The 18,341-nt window shown below is 41.9% G+C and overlaps 1 protein-coding gene across 4 annotated transcripts in view; it reads left to right on the top strand.

The window, feature by feature from the left end:
- The first annotated feature begins 1,405 nt into the window (after nucleotides 1-1,405).
- Nucleotides 1,406-18,341, top strand: part of LOC133874977 (tRNA-specific adenosine deaminase TAD2-like) — a 44,324-nt gene continuing 27,388 nt past the window's right edge. For 2 of the 4 annotated variants that reach the window (XR_009901419.1, XM_062312932.1), the window contains exons 1-3: nucleotides 1,406-1,609; nucleotides 5,228-5,427; nucleotides 12,309-12,374. Coding sequence is in view for 3 of the 4 variants with exons in the window: in XM_062312932.1 (XP_062168916.1) it covers nucleotides 1,417-1,609; nucleotides 5,228-5,427; nucleotides 12,309-12,374 (459 nt within the window). In the remaining variant the exon portion in view is untranslated. Of the gene's footprint in view, nucleotides 1,610-5,044; nucleotides 5,428-12,296; nucleotides 12,375-18,341 lie in introns of those variants that run through there. The other 2 variants (XM_062312933.1, XM_062312934.1) reach the window with 2 other exon arrangements.

Below are 18,341 nucleotides of genomic sequence, written 5' to 3' on the forward strand. Positions count from 1 at the left end.
AAAGACGCACTTCCAAGTACGAAGGCAAGATGAACAACCCTTTGATGAAAGATGATACAAGACACACAATTGTCTAACTAAAATATAGTTTTAATAAAAAAGAAATTTGGACAGTATTGTACGAGATTATGAGCCAAAGAAGTTAGTTCTCGCAAATGCTCATTGGATCTCAATTTATAGAATACAGAGTACCAGTTTTTTTTTTCTCTTAATGACCAAGGCAGCAACTTTAAAAGCCAACGGTCAAAACGTAAGATATTGTAATCAAATGATCAAAACAACAAGTTAATAATCAAGACAGCAAGTTAATAATTTTCTTTAAGGCTGCCAACGGTAAAAAACGTAAAATGATTTTTTTCATAAAACCTCTTAATGTCAAACGGTAAAAAAAATCTTACGAAAATTATTTTCAAACGGTAAAGAAAGAAAAAAAAATTAAGGAAGATATTTGTCACAGTACAACAAGGATTTGGATTGAAGATTACTCAAGAAAATCAAGTACAAAAAGCCATGTTTGAATGTCGTATGCTAATGTTCAGGGGGTCCTTGGCAGAGAGTTTTGTGCCTTGGACCATTTGCACATGTTCGAATGGGATTTTGAAACATAGAGTTTCGAGCGCTAACTTGTGGGCTTATGTCTGAAAATGATGTTGAATTAGAGAGTTTCATGCACCGGCTTGTCCGCACACGTTTGGATGGATTAGAGAACCCCTAAGTCTCATACGCTATGATCTGTATTGGTGTTTGGATATGGAGTTGTTTAAGGACCGAAACCCTAAGGATGCACGAATGACTCGTTAACTTATTCGGACGCTGCCGCAACAAACTTGATGCAACTTAAGGTTTTAAGGCTGATTTTTACAAGTATATAAAAGGACTTTGAAGGCACGATTTTTAATGAGTTAAGCAGTTCAATTTGTTATTGACATTGAGTGTTTCTATACAAGAAGGGCTTAGCATTGATTAGTTTGCCGAGAGATACTAATGGCGTTGCTTGGAAGATTAATTCACTCAAACTACGTGTTGTGCTACGTCAATAAGCCATATGAAGTCTATTGATGAGTTGGTTTTTTTTTTTGTCATTTTAAAAATGACGTGACTTTTAAAATTATTATTGACTTTATAATTAATTACTATTAAATTTTACCCAGATAATAATTTAAAAGCTCTCGCTATTTAAAGAGATAAAAAAAAAAACACAGGTTCTAAAATTATACCCGACTTTCCATGGAAACGAAAATATCAACAAAGTCTAAGGTGTTAAATATAATTTCCGTAGTATCAAAAAAAGTTAAAAAACCATCCCCTCCCCCTCGCGCGCTCTCTCTCTCTCTCTCTGCTTCTCTAAAACCTAAAAGCTAACTCTGTAGTCCATTTAACTCCCACTCTCGCTGACTCGCTCTATCTCTCTCTCTCATGGCGATTCCCGAAGCCGCTGAGAATGGGTCCACCACTGCCTCGGACTCCGACCCGCAAAAAATCCCATCGGAAGACCCCGCCACAACCACAACAACGGAACCCTCTTCAACAACTACCAAAACCCCGGCCGCCGCCCCGACCGAGCCCGACCCATCAGCTCATAACACCGAGTCCGAGTCAGCTCCTGCGTCCGAGTGGAACAGACCTGTTCACTGTGACTAGTTGTTAAGGGAAAATGGAGCTTAGCGGAAATGGGAATTCCGAGATGATAATGGAAATTAGGAAATTGTATTTAATGGAAATGGAAAATACTGATACGGCAGATTCGAGGATGCCAACCTCCAGACAATTCACTGTTTCATTCAAAAGATAACCTAGACAACCCGTCCCTGGGACTTATATATGTCCCTTACAAAACGCATCCCATTAAACATAAAACGACTATACTGCAGACAGCATAAAACGACAATAAGAAGCATAAAACGGCTATCTGAGGAAAGCACCAAACGACACTAACATAAGCAAAACATAGCTACTCAAAACGCACCGCATGGCCCATCCAGCTGGACCGCACCCCACAACAACCCACTCACAAACTGCCACGCACTGGCACTTCCCAATCCACTCTACTATCTTCTCCCTTCCTTCTCTCAAGGTCGCACCTTTTCTCCCTTCCTTCTCCGTAGAATTGCTGTGTGACAATATCCCCTCCGATTAAAACACCTTGCCCACAAGGTGTGGGTAAGCATCTTTGAGGCTGTGGAACGCCTCCCAGGTAGCATCAGCAGCGGATTGTCCCTCCCAGCGGACCAAAATCTCGGTGAAGGCTCGGTTATTTCTTGGGCTGGAGCGGCGGCCCAGTATCTCCGCTGGTTCCGGTCGAAGGACGCCATGGGAGTCGACTGGCGGAAGCTTGGGTAGGGCGGTGGAAGCCGATCCGAGCTTGGGTTTCAACTGGGAAACATGGAAAACCGGGTGGATGCGGGCTTCCGGCGGTAGATCGAGCTCATAAGCCACCAGGCCCACACGGCGGAGGATTCGGAAAGGCCCATAGAACCGGGGCGACAGCTTGAGCGACCGGCGGTGCGCGACAGACGCCTGCCGATAGGGCTGCAGTCGCAGGTAAACATACTGCCCGACTTCAAATTCCCTTTCTGTTCGCCGTAAATCTGCAAACTTTTTCATGCGTTGTTGGGCCTGTTTGATGTTCTGCTGGAGGAGGTTGAGAATCTGCTCGCGGTTGCGAAGCACTTCATCAACCGCCTCAACCCTAGTGGTCCCCGGGATATAGCTTAGGAGTCTGGGAGGGGGAACCCCGTAGACAGCTTCATAGGGTGTCATCTTGATGGAGGAATGCCAGGTAGTATTGTACCAATACTCAGCCCATGGCAACCACAGGGTCCATTGGGTAGGCCGATCTGCTGCAAAGCAGCGGAGATAATTCTCCAGGCATTTATTCACCACCTCCGTTTGACCATCGGTCTGCGGATGGTAGCTCGTACTGAGCTTCAGTGAGGTTCCTTGTAGCCTGAACAGCTCCTGCCAGAATAGATTGGTGAAGATGGGGTCCCTGTCTGAGATAATGGACTGGGGCATTCCATGGAGCTTGAATATGTTCTGTATGAAGAGTTGGGCTACTTTGGTGGCGGTATAGGGGTGGGAGAGGGAGGTGAAATGGCAATATTTGGACAACCTATCCACTACTACAAGAACCACCGAATGTCCATGGGATGGAGGCAGCCCCTCCACAAAGTCCATGGTAATATCTGTCCAGATCCGATTAGGGACAGGTAAAGGCTGTAGCAAGCCAGCCGGATAGGTATTCTCATATTTAGTCTGTTGACAAATGTCACATTCACGAATGAATTTCTTAATCTCCTTCCTCATCCCCTTCCAATAAAAATCTCTCTTGGCTCGTTGGAGGGTCTTGTCATACCCGGAGTGCCCTGCCATGGGGTCACTATGCACAAAATTAAGCACCTGGGCCTTGAGTTCTGGGGACTGGCCAATGAGGATTTTTTGCTTATAGAGCAGGAGTCCATCTCTGACAGAATACCTTCGGGTGTCCAACTCATTCTTGTTCCACCTCTCCAACAGTTGCTGAAGGATCTCATCCTTTCCATACTGGTGCTTTAGTTGCTCCACCCAGCCAGCGATGGGAATAGTTAATAAGGATAGGGTAATCCCTTCTTCCCATCCTTCCTTGCGGGATAGGGCGTCAGCCACCCTATTTTCTACACCCTTCTTGTACTCAACCACAAAGTCATACCCCAGTAGTTTGGTAATCCACTTCTGCTGGAATGGAGTTCCCACCTTCTGTTCCAGCAGAAATTTAAGACTCTGCTGGTCAGTTCGAACCACAAAGGACTGTCCCAATAGGTAGGGTCTCCATTTTTGTACAGCTGTGACTAAGGCGAATAACTCTTTCTCGTAAGTAGACATGTGAAGAGCCTTCCCTTTAAGTGCCTTACTAAGGAAGGCAATAGGCCGGTTGTTCTGCATGAGGACAGCACCAATACCATGACCACTGGCGTCACATTCTATGAGGAAGGGTTGAGAGAAATTAGGTCAAGCGAGGACTGGGGCTTGGGTGACAGCCACCTTGAGGGCTTGGAAAGCTTCCTGTGCCGAGGCTCTCCAGGAGAAGGCATTTTTCCTAAGCATTGCTGTGAGTGGCGCAGCTATAGATCCATAGCCCTTAATGAACTTCCGATAGTAGCCGGTTAACCCAAGGAAGCCCCTCAAGGCCTTGATGGTCTTAGGGAAGGGCCAGTCTACCATCGCTTGTATTTTCCCGGGGTCAGCACAAACTCCTTGTGGTGTAACCACATGCCCCAAGTATTCCACTTCCGAACAGCCAAAAGTACACTTGGACATCTTAGCATAGAGTTGGTGGTGCCTTAGGAGTTCGAGGGTTTTGGTAAGATGGGTGAGGTGAGTCTCCATATCCCTGCTGTAGATTAATATATCGTCAAAGAACACCAGAATAAATTTCCTCAAGTAAGGCTGGAATATGTGGTTCATGAGGCATTGGAAGGTGGAAGGAGCATTGGTTAGCCCAAAGGGCATCACCAAGAACTCGTAGTGGCCAGCATGCGTTCGGAAGGCTGTTTTAGGGATGTCAGCCCCCACTACCCGAATTTGGTGGTATCCAGATCGTAAATCCAGTTTAGAAAACACTTGTGCCCCCCACAATTCATCTAGTAACTCGTCCACAACAGGAATTGAAAATTTGTCTTTAATAGTCACCTTGTTCAACGCTCGGTAGTCGATGCACATCCGCCAAGTGCCATCCGCCTTGCGCACCAATAGAACCGAGGAGGAGAAGGAAGGGAGAAAAGGTGCGACCTTGAGAGAAGGAAGGGAGAAGATAGTAGAGTGGATTGGGAAGTGCCAGTGCGTGGCAGTTTGTGAGTGGGTTGCTGTGGGGTGCGGTCCAGCTGGATGGGCCATGCGGTGCGTTTTGAGTAGCTATGTTTTGCTTATGTTAGTGTCGTTTGGTGCTTTTCTCAGATAGCCGTTTTATGCTTCTTATTGTCGTTTTATGCTGTCTGCAGTATGGTCGTTTTATGTTTAATGGGATGCATTTTGTAAGGGACATATATAAGTCCCAGGGACGGGTTGTCTAGGTTATCTTTTGAATGAAACAGTGAATTGTCCGGAGGTTGGCATCCTCGAATCTGCCGTATCAGTATTTTCCATTTCCATTAAATACAATTTCCTAATTTCCATTATCATCTCGGAATTCCCATTTCCGCTAAGCTCCATTTTCCCTTAACAACTAGTCACAGTGAACAGGTCTGTTCCACCGAGCCTCCGGCTCCAGCCACCCCGGCCGAGAAAAAGTGGCCGGGATGGCCCGGGGACTGCGTGTTTCGGCTCATCGTGCCGGTCCTCAAGGTTGGTAGCATCATCGGCCGTAGGGGAGATCTCATCAAGAAGATGTGCGAGGAGACCCGTCCCCGCATTCGCGTCCTCGACGGCGCCGTCGGCACTCCGGATCGCGTTGTGAGTTCCTGTTCTCTGTCTCGCTCTAGGGTTTTCTCTTATTCCGTGTTTGGTTGCTCAGAAAATCTACTAATAGTATAAGAATTGAAAACATTTTACTTGTTTAAGTAGCTGAGTAGAGAGTGTGGAAAAGAAAAAGCTCCTCTGGTTGAGTCTAGCGAATAACTAGCATTTGATTCTCATGTCCTCACTTGTTTTCCGTTTAATTACTGAGAAAATTTTAGAAGCCAAAGCAATTTGAACTGGTTGTTCAGTTTTCCAACCCTTTAGTTAGATCGTTCTCTCTGGAGCCAAATTTTCCAATGTACAGATACCCAAAACAACTAAAAATCTGATGAATAGAAGTTTGCTTTTATTTTTTTTTCTTATTTTTCCTTAGGGAAAAGTTGGGATGGTTAAGATTAATATTAAGGAGCTTGGCTAGGGACACACCCCATGAAGTGGAGGACACTAGTTTGGCCAATTACTTATAAAACAGAATAAGGAAAATGGCTTACCTCTTCTTGTTATAGCTAAAACCAAACACCAACTTCTGAAAAGGAAATATTATCTGAAACTTATGTTATTACTTGTTCTGGTTTAAAAATAGTGAAATCTGAAAAAATAAAGCTTGTAGTTGTATCTGGCTCGAATTAGCAAATATACTTCATTTGAGATAAGTTCATGTTTTCTTGGGTCCTTTTGAAAAATAAAAATGATCAGATTTGAGATTCTATTGTTTCCCTTTATACATTTGTCAATTAGAAGATGTCTAAGTGTCTAACAAATTATCATGAAGTAAGTGAGAATATATGTGTGCACTGGCATGTCTCAGTTGCAAGGACTTGCATGTACAATAAATCTTTGGTTTGCATACATTGAACGTAAGTTGCAGCAATATGAGTGTAGAATATAAATTAGGTAGGGGGAAACTTTACCAAACCCCTTGAACTTCCACTCGATTTGAAACTACCCCTTCAAAATTTAAAAATTCTCATTCATCCCTCAATCTTTGAAATTGTTGCAATGTCCCCCCTCCGTTAGGATTTTCTGTTAATTCCTAATGGCACCATTGGAAATGACGAAAATACCCTCATTTTTTTTTTTCTCTATTTAATTAAAAAAAAGACCTGTGGGTCACCCGTGACCCGTGCGGGGTCACAAGGTGACCCAGCCGGACCCACGGCAGGGTCACCAGGTGACTCACCCTGGGTCACGCCATGACCCAGCGTGGATCTCAGGAATATATATATTTAAAAATTTGAAATTAAGGGTAAATTAGGAATTTTATAAAAGTTTTAGGGGCATAAAGGCCATTTCACCCATTTTGATGTTGGATTTAACGCCAAATCCTAACGGAAGGGGTACATTGCAACAAATTCAAAGATTGAAGGTGAAATTGAGAATTTTTGAACTTTGAGGGGTAGTTTCAAATTGAGTCGAAGTTCAGGGGGTTTTGTGAAGTTTTCCCAAGTAGGTAACCAGGGTAACCTTCAATTTTTTGTCAAACTAATTCTTCGTTTAGTTTACTATCTAATAGTTATTATAGCAACGGTGAATTATCTCTCACCATAACTATGCTCAGCATTAGCACCATGCCACTATATTACACTTTCACCTGTAGCTTTGTCTCATTTGCTGTTGCAACTAACATCGTTTTATGTAAATTATTTGTGTGCTACCGACTGTGTATTTATTCTCTAAGAAGACTACAGATGTCCAACTTTTTGAATTTTTTTAATAAGCAATAATTTCATTAGTGAAAAACATAAGTACAGAAGCCGTGTACAAGCAGATATTCATAATATAAAATTTAGAAGAGAAAGAAAATATAAAACAGAAGAACATTGGATACTGCCAAATACAGTTATCCAGTGATGCAAAGCTTTTAAGGGCACAAGTTAAAGAGTATTCATTTTGATATCATCACTATTGAGCGTCTGATTGTTTTTCCTCGCTAGATTATCCACAATAGGCAAAGTGGAACTACAACCCCCCCCACCCCCCCTCCCGAAAAAAAGAGAAGAGAACACCAGAGGCCACAGTTCCGTTGCTGCTATACAATGTAGAAGAAATGATGTACTGTGTTACTACGATAACTCTATTTGTAGTCCATTATTTTGATGCTTTGAATGCTTACTCCAAATAGATTGGGATTTGGAGTTTGCATTTTTCAAAGTAACAATTGATCTTACTGCAAATATTAGCCTTATGGTAATGACATGTATATTATATACTGGTGGTAGTAGTGGCGAGAAGACAGTGGATATGGGTAGCGCGTGAGTGTGGGGGTGGCGCGTGAGGGTCTCCGTGGAGGAGTACAATCAGAATTCTGAAGCATTGCATCAAGAGAGATGGGTTACTTAGGTTTCTGTTATGTGGACTCTAAGTCCTTTGAATTTCGGTCGGATGTTAGCGGTGGAGTGCGTTTGGCTGAGAGGAGTAGAAGCATATTCCGGGCGGTCATCCTTGGGTGGTCAAGCATAGTATGGTTGATGAAAGCAATGGAGGGATTCACTAAGGGGGATGAGTCCAGTGAGAATTGGCGTACTTTTCGTCTAGGAAGTACCGTTTATGTGGTGCTGAAACGGACAAACAAGTATGGTCGGTATATTGAGTTGTCGGAGTATGGAGGGGGAGGAAGACGTAGCTTTGTTGTTATTCCAGGATGCAGCGATGGGAAGGGCTGGATGGATTGTTGGGTTCAGTTGCAGAGGTTGAGAACATACTATGAGAAAATTCAGATAGGAAAACCTTCTGATAGGATGAAACTGGCCGTTGCTCCAATGGCGACTGGAATACGAAGAGAAGGGCACTCGTACTTGGCGGCAGTGGAAGGTAAACCGTCTGGCGACGTGCGTACAGTTGATGGCAGGGGTAGTCTGGGCAATACGGTGACTCGACATGAACCGAAGATGGTAATCCCTCAATTACAGGCCGACGATCATGCTACAGCTGTGGGTGAATCTTCGTTCAAATTAGAAGACGTTATGCAGTGTAATCTGGAAGGTGCGGAAAATCTGGAAGAGTTGAAGAGTTTCCTTAGGCGTTTTAAGGTGGAAGCTGAACGCTGGTTGGGCTTGTTGGAGTTGGGCCTAGAGCATAAAGGTGAGGAGAAAGCAAATGGTTTGCATGTTGGGGCGGTGGGTGGGGTCAAGGCCCAATGTGAAGCTCGGTTGAAACTAAAAGACCCAATGATCAAAGACACACGTGTAGCAGAGCCCATGAATAATTGGCAAGTTTACCATCGGCGATCTCCTCGCAAGGTGATGACACAGTGGCAAGCTAAACCGGAAGTGCCACGGAAGGCTTCGGCTCCAAATCTTCAGCTGGTTTTGGAGGTGTTGCAGTCAGAGAAGGCCGACCTATCCACTGGATGTAGGACCGAAGTGGTTGCTGGAGGGATGATGCTAGCAGGTTCGAGTGTCACCGAGAAGCCGGCAAATATTACTGAGAAGGGGACAGAGGTTGTCGAAGAGCTGATTGAGGGAAATATACGAGCCGAGGAGTTAACTTTTGATTTGTCAACATGTGAAGGGGGTACGATGGTGGGGACGGAGATCGCAGGTTGTGGGCTGGGACTACAGAGCACTGATACAGAGGTGGAACAGAATGGGTTCCTCTCAGAACTTGCCGTAGGGACGCTGAGGAGCTTTGGGGGAGATACTGACAGAGCCGAGGACTTTGGTGGAGGAGTTCTGGCTTTGGTGCCAGATAACGTGGGCTTGATTTCTACTGAAACAGGGATAGGGCAGGCTGATGAAAGGAATGAGGAAGTTGGTGGAGGAGTATTGACTTTGGTGCCAGATAATGTGGGCTTGTATACTACTGAAACAGGGACAGAGCAGGTTCGGGTGGTTTTGGAAAAGACTATAGGAGAGCTGGGGAATATTGGAGGTGTTACAGAAGCCCTCGAGGGGGAGAAGGAAGAATTTTTTCCTAAAGTTTCTGACCCGGTGATTCAGCTAGAGCCTTGTCAGGGTTTTGAGCGTCAGTATGTTAAAAAGAAGGAAGTTGGATGTATTGGGGGGGAGGGATTCTCTTCTGCGGGCTTTTCTAGAAAGCTGGAGGGCTCTCTGGAGCTGTCCTCTTATGTTGTTCAATCTGAATTCAGGTCTGAAATTGTGGAGGGTGGAGTAGGAGAAGAGGTGGAGGGTTTTGGCCCGTTTTCGATTATGCCTTTGGCAGTGGAGTTGGACAAGGATTCAAGTTCGGAGGTGTCTCCTAGATGGGTGTTGGAGAGGGTGAAGGGTTACTACAAACGAGTAGGAGTGTCTTGTGACCAATACGAAGATAAATTGTTGGCATTATTTGAAAAAATTGAATCCAGGAGGGCCCAATCCTTGGCTGATTCTTTGGATATGGTTACCACAGCTTCAGGGGTAAAAGGCCAGAGGGAGATTAAGCGGCTAGATTGTTCCATTAACTATGATAAGAAGGGGGAGCAATCTAATAGAAGGAGAGGAAAGGGTAGGGGTATGTCATGTGTTAATGAAGCCTAAAATACTATCCTGGAATGTAAGGGGGATGAATGAGCTGGATAAAAGATTGCGTATTAAAGGGCTCATTCGAGAGTGGAAGGTTGACTTGGTGTGTTTGATGGAGACAAAAATGGAAGTCATTACTAGAGAGGTGGTTCGAAGTTTATGGGGCTGTCAACATGTGGATTGGTGTTATATGGGGGCTAGTGGGGCGTCAGGTGGGATTCTGATTATGTGGGATAGGAGGGCTATGGAGAAGGTGGATGAATGTGTGGGACGGTATACTTTAGCTGTTTCGTTGTGTAACGCTGATGATAGTTTTATGTGGGCATTTGGGGGTGTGTATGGGCCTAATGATGATGGGGAGAGGAGGGTGCTGTGGGATAAGATGGCTGGATTGATGTTACATTCGTCCCCGAGCTAAAGGTCTGGACAGTTCAATCGATACCTTCACCCGTAAATATTCACCTCACCCAGCTGCATCCTCACACACGTCCTCCTCTTCCACCAAACCAACTGATGCACCGATCTTTTCTCCAGTTGTTTTGCCCATGCACGCTAGTGGGAGATTGTACATCCGGATCCAAAAAGATGCACGCTCAAACTTCAATTCTGTCGACAGTGTTAGCCCATCAAAGTCGGCCAAAGAAACCAAATATCCGTAAAAAATCCACGGTCTTCCTTCTAGGATCCAAGTTTTGTCCTCTCCATATTTGAATTCTGCAATGAATAAATTCTCACCAATGACATTGAACAGTATCTCCCCCATCGGACGCCAAATCCGAGTCAAGGGAGCCTTGTGGTATTCCTTCGGAATAATCCGATCCGCAACCAGTTTCCCCACAATGCACGTTCCTCCCCCGCTTCACCAAAGACTCGATCTCAGGTGCTTCCAAAGAGACTCCCACGTTTTCTTCCTCCCGTAGTGAAAATTTTCCCCAAATGGAAGACAACTCTATCAATAATACAAACTGGAGCCTCCAAAAACAACATTAGTATTTTATATTTTGTTATCCTTATAGTTGTCGATATGCATTGATTATCTTTATTACGATTATTTGTAATCCTCTATAAATCCCCTAGTTTGATGAATAAAATAAGTAATTAATTATCTCAACCCTTGTAGATGTTTTAGAGTTGTAGGGTTTATCGAAATACCTTAAAATTATCCCTCACGTATTTGACAAATTAGGCACATAAGAGCATCACATCAAGCTCTTTATTTTGAAAATTTTCTAAATATTAGAGAAATCCTCCATTTCCATCTTGCATCAAGCCCTTTAATTTATTTATTTATTTTTTTCAAAATAATTCTAGTAAGAAAGTCTCTCTAAATTTGATGCCCCTTTTCCTTTCGCCATTCACTTTTTTATCATTTTTTTCTCTTCTCCCGCTTCTTCGCTTTCCTCCTTCGCTTCTCACTCTCTTTATTTTTCCTTTTTCTCTCACTCTCTAATGGGTGTCATAACTCATAAGTTTAATCGCTGATTTGCACTTCTGTTGGTTGAGCAATCTCTCACTCTCTCTAGTGGGTTCGTCGGGCACGGCCGGAGGCGCAAGCAAGTCTACAGAAGGAGCCCCCATAGCTTGCGATCACCGAGTTCCTTGCCTTAAACGATCGATCAAGGGGCTTACCTTTCTCAAAGCAAAGGGCATCCTAATATCAGCGGGTATTACTGCCTTAGCCCTGTTCGAACATCTGAATTTGTTTTGTTTGCTTCCCCCCCCCCAGATTTTTCAATTTGTTGCGAAATGTTGGGTGCTTCACTGCCACGCTGTTCACTCCACACTAACCGCGCCGGCACGCTCAGTGTCCTTCATTTACGAGTTTGCTCATTTCATCTTGAATTAAAGCCACAGACCCCACATCAGTTGGTTTCGACTTTGAACCCAAAGTTATGCTGAAAAGAAAACCATCTAAGTATTAAACTCTTTGTTTATGCTTCATGTTTTCCGTAATTTTTTAGTTGTGCTTTCGAGATATATGATGGAGAATTTTAAGTGGGTTTGCTTCAGAATTTTTTGACAAGAATTGGGTTGCTGATAAAATATTGTTTGGTATTGCTTGTTTTATAATTTTGTGACGAAACGTACATTACTGTAGTTTATCTTGTATTCGATACTAATCTTTTGTTTGGATCACATATCTATTTAAAAGATGGAAATGAAGAAGAAAACGGAACAAGATGATTCAGCATTCATTGCGAGTTTTGCTGAATTATCTGTACTGTTTTGCTGATTGTCATATAGATCAACTACTATGAATAGGAGAAGTTTTTTATTTTACAATTGGTAAGCCTTTTAGCTGATTTCGACTTAAAGATTTGATGTACATGATGTTTGACTGTTTTTTCCCATTATTATGACCAAACCTTCTGCATATTTGTTCTGGTTTTCATTTGTTTTTAGTTTTTGGGTTAGATGGCATCTCCTGGGGAAGAGTGCTCTCCTGATACCCTTGCATTTATGGAACTTGCAATGCAACAGGTAATGCACAGGCCCTCTCATTTATGCTTGGACTTATTGCATCTGTGTTGAGGACTTGGAACTAATTTAATACGATGAGAGGAATACTTCAACAAAACAGGTTGTTAGGTAGCGAGCAAACAAAACCATCATTAAATACCTGTTTTTGCATTTGTGTGTTTGTTGTTCGCCAAGTGAGAGCATTCAAACCCAGCTCAGCAAATTTGGTTTCCATTTTAGCTAAAAAATCACATTTTTCTATTTTAGCTGGTCACTTTTCCAAAGAACCTACATCTGATTCTCTATTTTAGTTATCTACTTTTACTATTTCATTTAAATATTATTTCTCAATAATTTCTTTATTTTTATTGAGAGGAGAGAGAATATTAGAGATTAAAGAATGTTTTGTTTTTACATTTAGTGAGTGATGTGCTCATCACTCACTAAATGTTTTTCTAAATTGTTAAGCTGGATGCAACTCATTTTGCTCTCATTTAAACATCTCGGGTAGCCAAAATGTTTTGGCTAGCTAGATGAGAATGCTCCGAGCAACTAAAAACAAGTTTAGTTATGTGTCCGTGTGATTGTCAAAAAAATTTTATTTGATTTTTTTTTTCTTGATTATGATATTATTAGAGGTTTTATTTTCCAACACAAGCATATAATGTTATGTTCTTTTCAAAGAGAAGAAAAAAATAAACAAAGAAAAGTAGAGGGTTACAGAGTCATTACCTAGTTCTTATCTAACCTACACAACATGAGAAAAATAATGGAAAACATGTTTATTTATAGTAGTTTCCTGTGAAAGTCACATAAAAGTTGGATACGCAATGCATTATAGATAGAGATGGCTAGTTTAAGTGAAGAGTTGCTTGATCAAATAAATTGCCTTATTATATTTCTGTAGTTTTCTTTGAATTCACTCTTCGTCTTGAAACTTCATCAAACTTTTAAACAATTATCAAAAGTCAAACCTGAAATTTTAATATGTATCTTAAGTAAAAGCTGGAATTTTAACTTGGAGGAACATTTTGGAATTAGGTTCCCAAAATCCATTTTCCTAATGCTTCTCTCTTTGTATGGATAAAGGCGTCATATTTGTGCGCGAAATTTTTGTTAGCAACTTGTGTTGTATAGTTAGGCGTTTTCTATTATATACTCTCAGTGTGCTAAGGGGTTCCTTACGCTTTTAATGAGATTGACTTACTATAAAAAAAATCAATTTTTTTTTTTTAAGTAAATTTAGTCTTTGTGAAAGCGTAAAGCGCCCCTAAGAACACCAGAAATATACAAAAGGAAACACTGAACTAGGAAGAGAAAAACGACCAATGAAATTGACAAATCTAAGCGATAGAGGGGACAAAAAAGCCACCGTCCAAAGATACAAAGTACGAAAGAACGAAACTAAAATATCCTCCATGGAACTTTCCAAATCCTCGAACCACCTACGATTTCTTTCATTCCAAATACACCAAAAAAATGCAGATTAGCACCATCTTCAAATCGCAGCACTCCTCGGCCTTCCAGAACTCCACCAATAGGCAAACAAGTCAATAACTCTTCTAAGTATAACTCAAGACATACCAAATCGAGTAAAGAGAGAATTCCACAAAGCGGAAGCCACATCGCAGTGAAGAAGAAAGTGGTCTACTGATTCCCCATTTTTCTTGCATGAGCAACATCTATGCACTATGATAATATGTCTCTTCTTGAGACTATCCACTGTAAGGATCTTGCCTAGCAAAAGGAAACACTAAACTAGGAAGAGAAAAACGACCAATGAAATTGACAAATCTAAGCGATAGATGGGCAAAAAAGCCACCGTCCAAAGATACAAAGTATGAAAGAACGAAGCTAAAATATCCTCCATGGAACTTTCCAAATCCTCGAAACACCTACGATTTCTTTCATTCCAAACACACCAAAAAAATGCAGATTAGCACCATCTTCAAATCGCAGTACTCCTTGGCCTTCTAGAACTCCACCAACAGGCAAACAAGTCGATAACTCTTCTAAGCATAACCCAAGACATACCAAATCGAGTAAAGAGAGAATTCCACAAAGCGAAAGCCACATCGCAGTGAAGAAGAAAGTGGTCCACTGATTCCCTATTTTTCTTGCACGAGCAACATCTATGCACTATGATAATATGTCTCTTCTTGAGACTATCCACTGTAAGGATCTTGCCTAGGGCCGCCGACCATACAAAAAAAGCCGCCCTCAAAGGAGCCTGAGTTTGCCACACACACTTTTAAAGGAAGCGACTACCTTTAGAGCAAGCCAAGGAGTTAAAGAAAGACTTGACCTTGAACATGCCTCTCTTGGAAAAGACCCACCAAAGCCTATCTACACAACCTCTACTCACAATGGCTGAGTGCAACACCTGGAAGAAGGAAGCAAAGACATCCACTTTCCAATCATGCGCTTCTTTAACAAAGCTCACGTTCAACTGAGTAGAACCGCTCAAAATCTCCATAGTATTTGCAACTGATGCATCCTTCGCACGAGCAATACCAAAGAAAACAGGAAACACTTCCTTCAGAACCGTATCCCTGCACTATAGATTATGCCAAAATTTTGTCCTAACCCCATCCCCCACCTCAAACCTAACAAAACCAGAGAAAGTTTCCCAGCCTTTCCTAATCTTCTTCCACAATCCCACTCCTAATGCACCTACAGGCTCAAGGGAGCACCACCCACCCCACAAAGTGCCAAACTTGGAGTCTACCGCAATTTTCCACTAAGCATCTCTCTCAATCCCAAACCACCACAACCATTTACCTAACAAAGCGCGGTTGAATATCACCAAATTCCTGATACCCTGCCCTCCCTCTGAAATTGGGGTACAAACCTTATACCAATTCATCAAGTGATATTTTAACTCTTCTTCAATCCCACCCCACAGAAAATCCAGTTGTAACTTCTTAATGCGAGCAGTAACACTCCCCGGGAGAGGGAATAAAGACAAGTAATACGTAGCTAAATTGACGAGGGTACTCTTAATAAGGGTGATTCTACCACCCTTGGAGAGGTATAACCTTTTCCAATTGGCCAATCAATGCTATCTTCTTGATTACACCATCCCAAATATGAGTAGACTTCTAGGAAGCCCCCAAAGGAAGACCAAGATACTTCACCGGCATGGTTGCAACCCCACACCCTAGGATTCCGTCTAACCTTCCCACTTGATCTACATTCCCCATAGGAATTAAATTTGACTTAGCCAAATTAACCTTCAAACAGAAAGAAGAGACTATGCAAATAACGCATTTGAGAAGAGCAAGAACTACAGAAAATCAGAGTATCATCGGCAAACAGAAGATGAGAAAAAGTAGCATTACCAACTTTGAAACCTTCCAGCAAATCGCCACTAACTGCTGCAGAAATCATATGGCTAAAAGCAACTTGTGTTGTATAGGCTTGGATATGCATTTGTAGTTAGGGATGGCAATTTGGCCAACTTAACCGAGGCCTGCCCTGTCCCACCTTGGAGTCGTTGCCCTGCTTAAGGGATGGAGCGGGGCGGGTTGTTCCCTATTAAAAAACCCTACAAGCTGACTCGGATTTGGGGCTGAGATAGGTTTTGGTTGCCCTGACTCGCCCCATCCTATCCTGCCATGTGTGTGTGTCACTCTGCCGCACCTCCCCTTTTCTACCTCTCTTCTTTCCCCCTTGTGTTCAAATGGGTTTATGAATTGTTTTGGTTGCTTTTTTTTTTTTTTTGATAAGTAATAAAATCTCAATAAAAAGCGCAGAGGGGCGCAACTCTAGTACACAGGAAGTATACAAGAATGCCCATAATCAGAGAAAACAAAAGAACATGAATGTAAAAACTCAGCAAACATAATACGACTCGGGCTATGATCCGAGACCTAGACATATAACATATTAAACACATGCTTGGAACATGTTATTGTTTCTATATTTGTTAGTTTGTCTATTTTGCTAATATTTTACCTGGGATTTATTGTGATTGCTAATATATGCAAAAGAGGTAGTCGGGCAGCAGGGCTAGGGAAGGCTTTCAGCTGTGTACGTGGGGTGGGGACGAGAAGTTCTTTTAACCGGAGATGGGTTTGGGGTAGGGCTAGGCAGGGATATTTCTAGGTGAGGTGGTATGAGGAGTGGGTGCCCCGTAAAAGACCTGTCTTCTTCCATCCCTAATTACTCTTGCCAAAACCATCATAAAATGGTGGTAAAGGTATTTGGAAGTTGAAATGGGTTGGGGTTTATTTTTAATATCGACCATAAAGAGCAATTCATTGCAATTCTTTGCTTTAAGTGGTTGTCTAATCCTTTCTACTATATTTGCTTTGTCTTTGATTAGCTCATATTTCTCAATTTTAAGATGGTTCTTTCTTTGTCTGGATATAATCTTCTATAAAATGTGAGGGAATATATTCCACGTGGATTTCTGGATGATTGTTGTGGCCATTGAATGTAGGGCAGCTTACTATCACTATCTTTTAGATATTGTATATTTGAAATGGCCTTATTATTGTTAATCTCTGTAAAAGATACGCATTGGATGAGTATTTTCTCTTTAATTTTTTGGAAGTTTGATGGGTTTTGTTATTGAAAATGGAGTTATTAGCGAGAGGATCATCTTTAGTTACATTTGATAGTAATCACAGAAAGAGCCCTTTGGCTTTCTCTTGTCATTTAGCACGTCATGTTCTAGAGAACTTTTGCCATTGAAAGCATGCACCCATAGTTTTTTTTTTTTTTTTTTTTTTTTTTTTTTTTTTTTTTTTTTTTTTTCAGACTTATTAAGATCGTGCAATAGTTGTTTGGTAGTTATGAATATCAGAGTGTGCCGTTACCTCGGCAATTGAGCCAAGTAGAGCCGAGCTTTGATTGTTCAAACACTGCTTATATTGTTCTAGTTCAATTCAAGGTTGAGCTGAGCTTAGCCATTTGAGCTCTCACTTGGCTAACCATTTATTTAGTAAAGCTTGGGCTTGGATTGGCTTTAGTCATTGACGTAAACACGCCCAATATTGAGTTTGAGCTTAACTCATTTTTCAACTATTTGTTAAATATTCAGTTAGATATGGTTAATAACCACAAAAAGCGAAGCATTTTGGCGTTTGGTTGTGGAAGCAAAATATGGTTGTTTGAATGGAGGTTGGCCTACTAAGGAAGTTGAAGAGTCTTTTGGTGTTGGAGTGTGGAAACATATTAGGCGGGGGTGGGGAGTTTTCTCGAGATTTATTAGATTTGAAGTAGGAGATGGCATGATGTTTGCTGTGGGGATCATTATCTGAAGGACACCTTTTTGGGGTTATTTTGTATTGCGCGATGTAAGGAGGCGAGGGTCATGGATAATTTGCAGGTTTCCAATGGTGTTATACATTGGAACATTCATTTTTTACAAGTTGTACAAGATTGAGAGGTAGAGGTGGTGCTTACTTTTTCTGGGATGTATTATCTCAAATTAAGACAAGGTGGGGAGGATTGTATTAGGTGGATTCCTTCAAAGAGGAAGAAGTTTGAGGTGTGGTCGTGTTTTCATGAGTTATCTATTTTGGGGGTTTCTTTTTTTTCCTTGGAGGAGTATCTGGGAAGTTAAAGTACCACTGCGTGTGAGTTTTTGTGTGGACAACAACTCTTGGGAAGATTCTGACCTTAGATAATCTGCTAAAGAGAGGAGTTATAGTGGTGGGATGGTGTTACATGTGTAAGACGAGTGAAGAATCTATAGATCATCTTATTCTTCATTGCGCTTGTTACTCTTTTTGATGTTACATGGGTTATGCCTGAAAGGGTGATTGACTTGTTAGCATGTTGGAGAGGTTAGGTGGGCACTCGTTTAGTTCTAGCTATGTGGAGAATAGCCCCATTGTGCTTAATGTGGACCATATGGGGAGAGCGGAATGCCAGATATTTTGAAGATCGTGAAAAGTTGGAGGATGAGGTCAAGAACATTTTGGTCAATTCCCTTTTTAATTGGATAGGGGCTTTTAATATTTCTTGGATTTCTAACTT

Source organism: Alnus glutinosa, chromosome 8, assembly GCF_958979055.1.
Source record: "Alnus glutinosa chromosome 8, dhAlnGlut1.1, whole genome shotgun sequence".
In the NCBI taxonomy this organism is placed as follows: domain Eukaryota; kingdom Viridiplantae; phylum Streptophyta; class Magnoliopsida; order Fagales; family Betulaceae; genus Alnus; species Alnus glutinosa.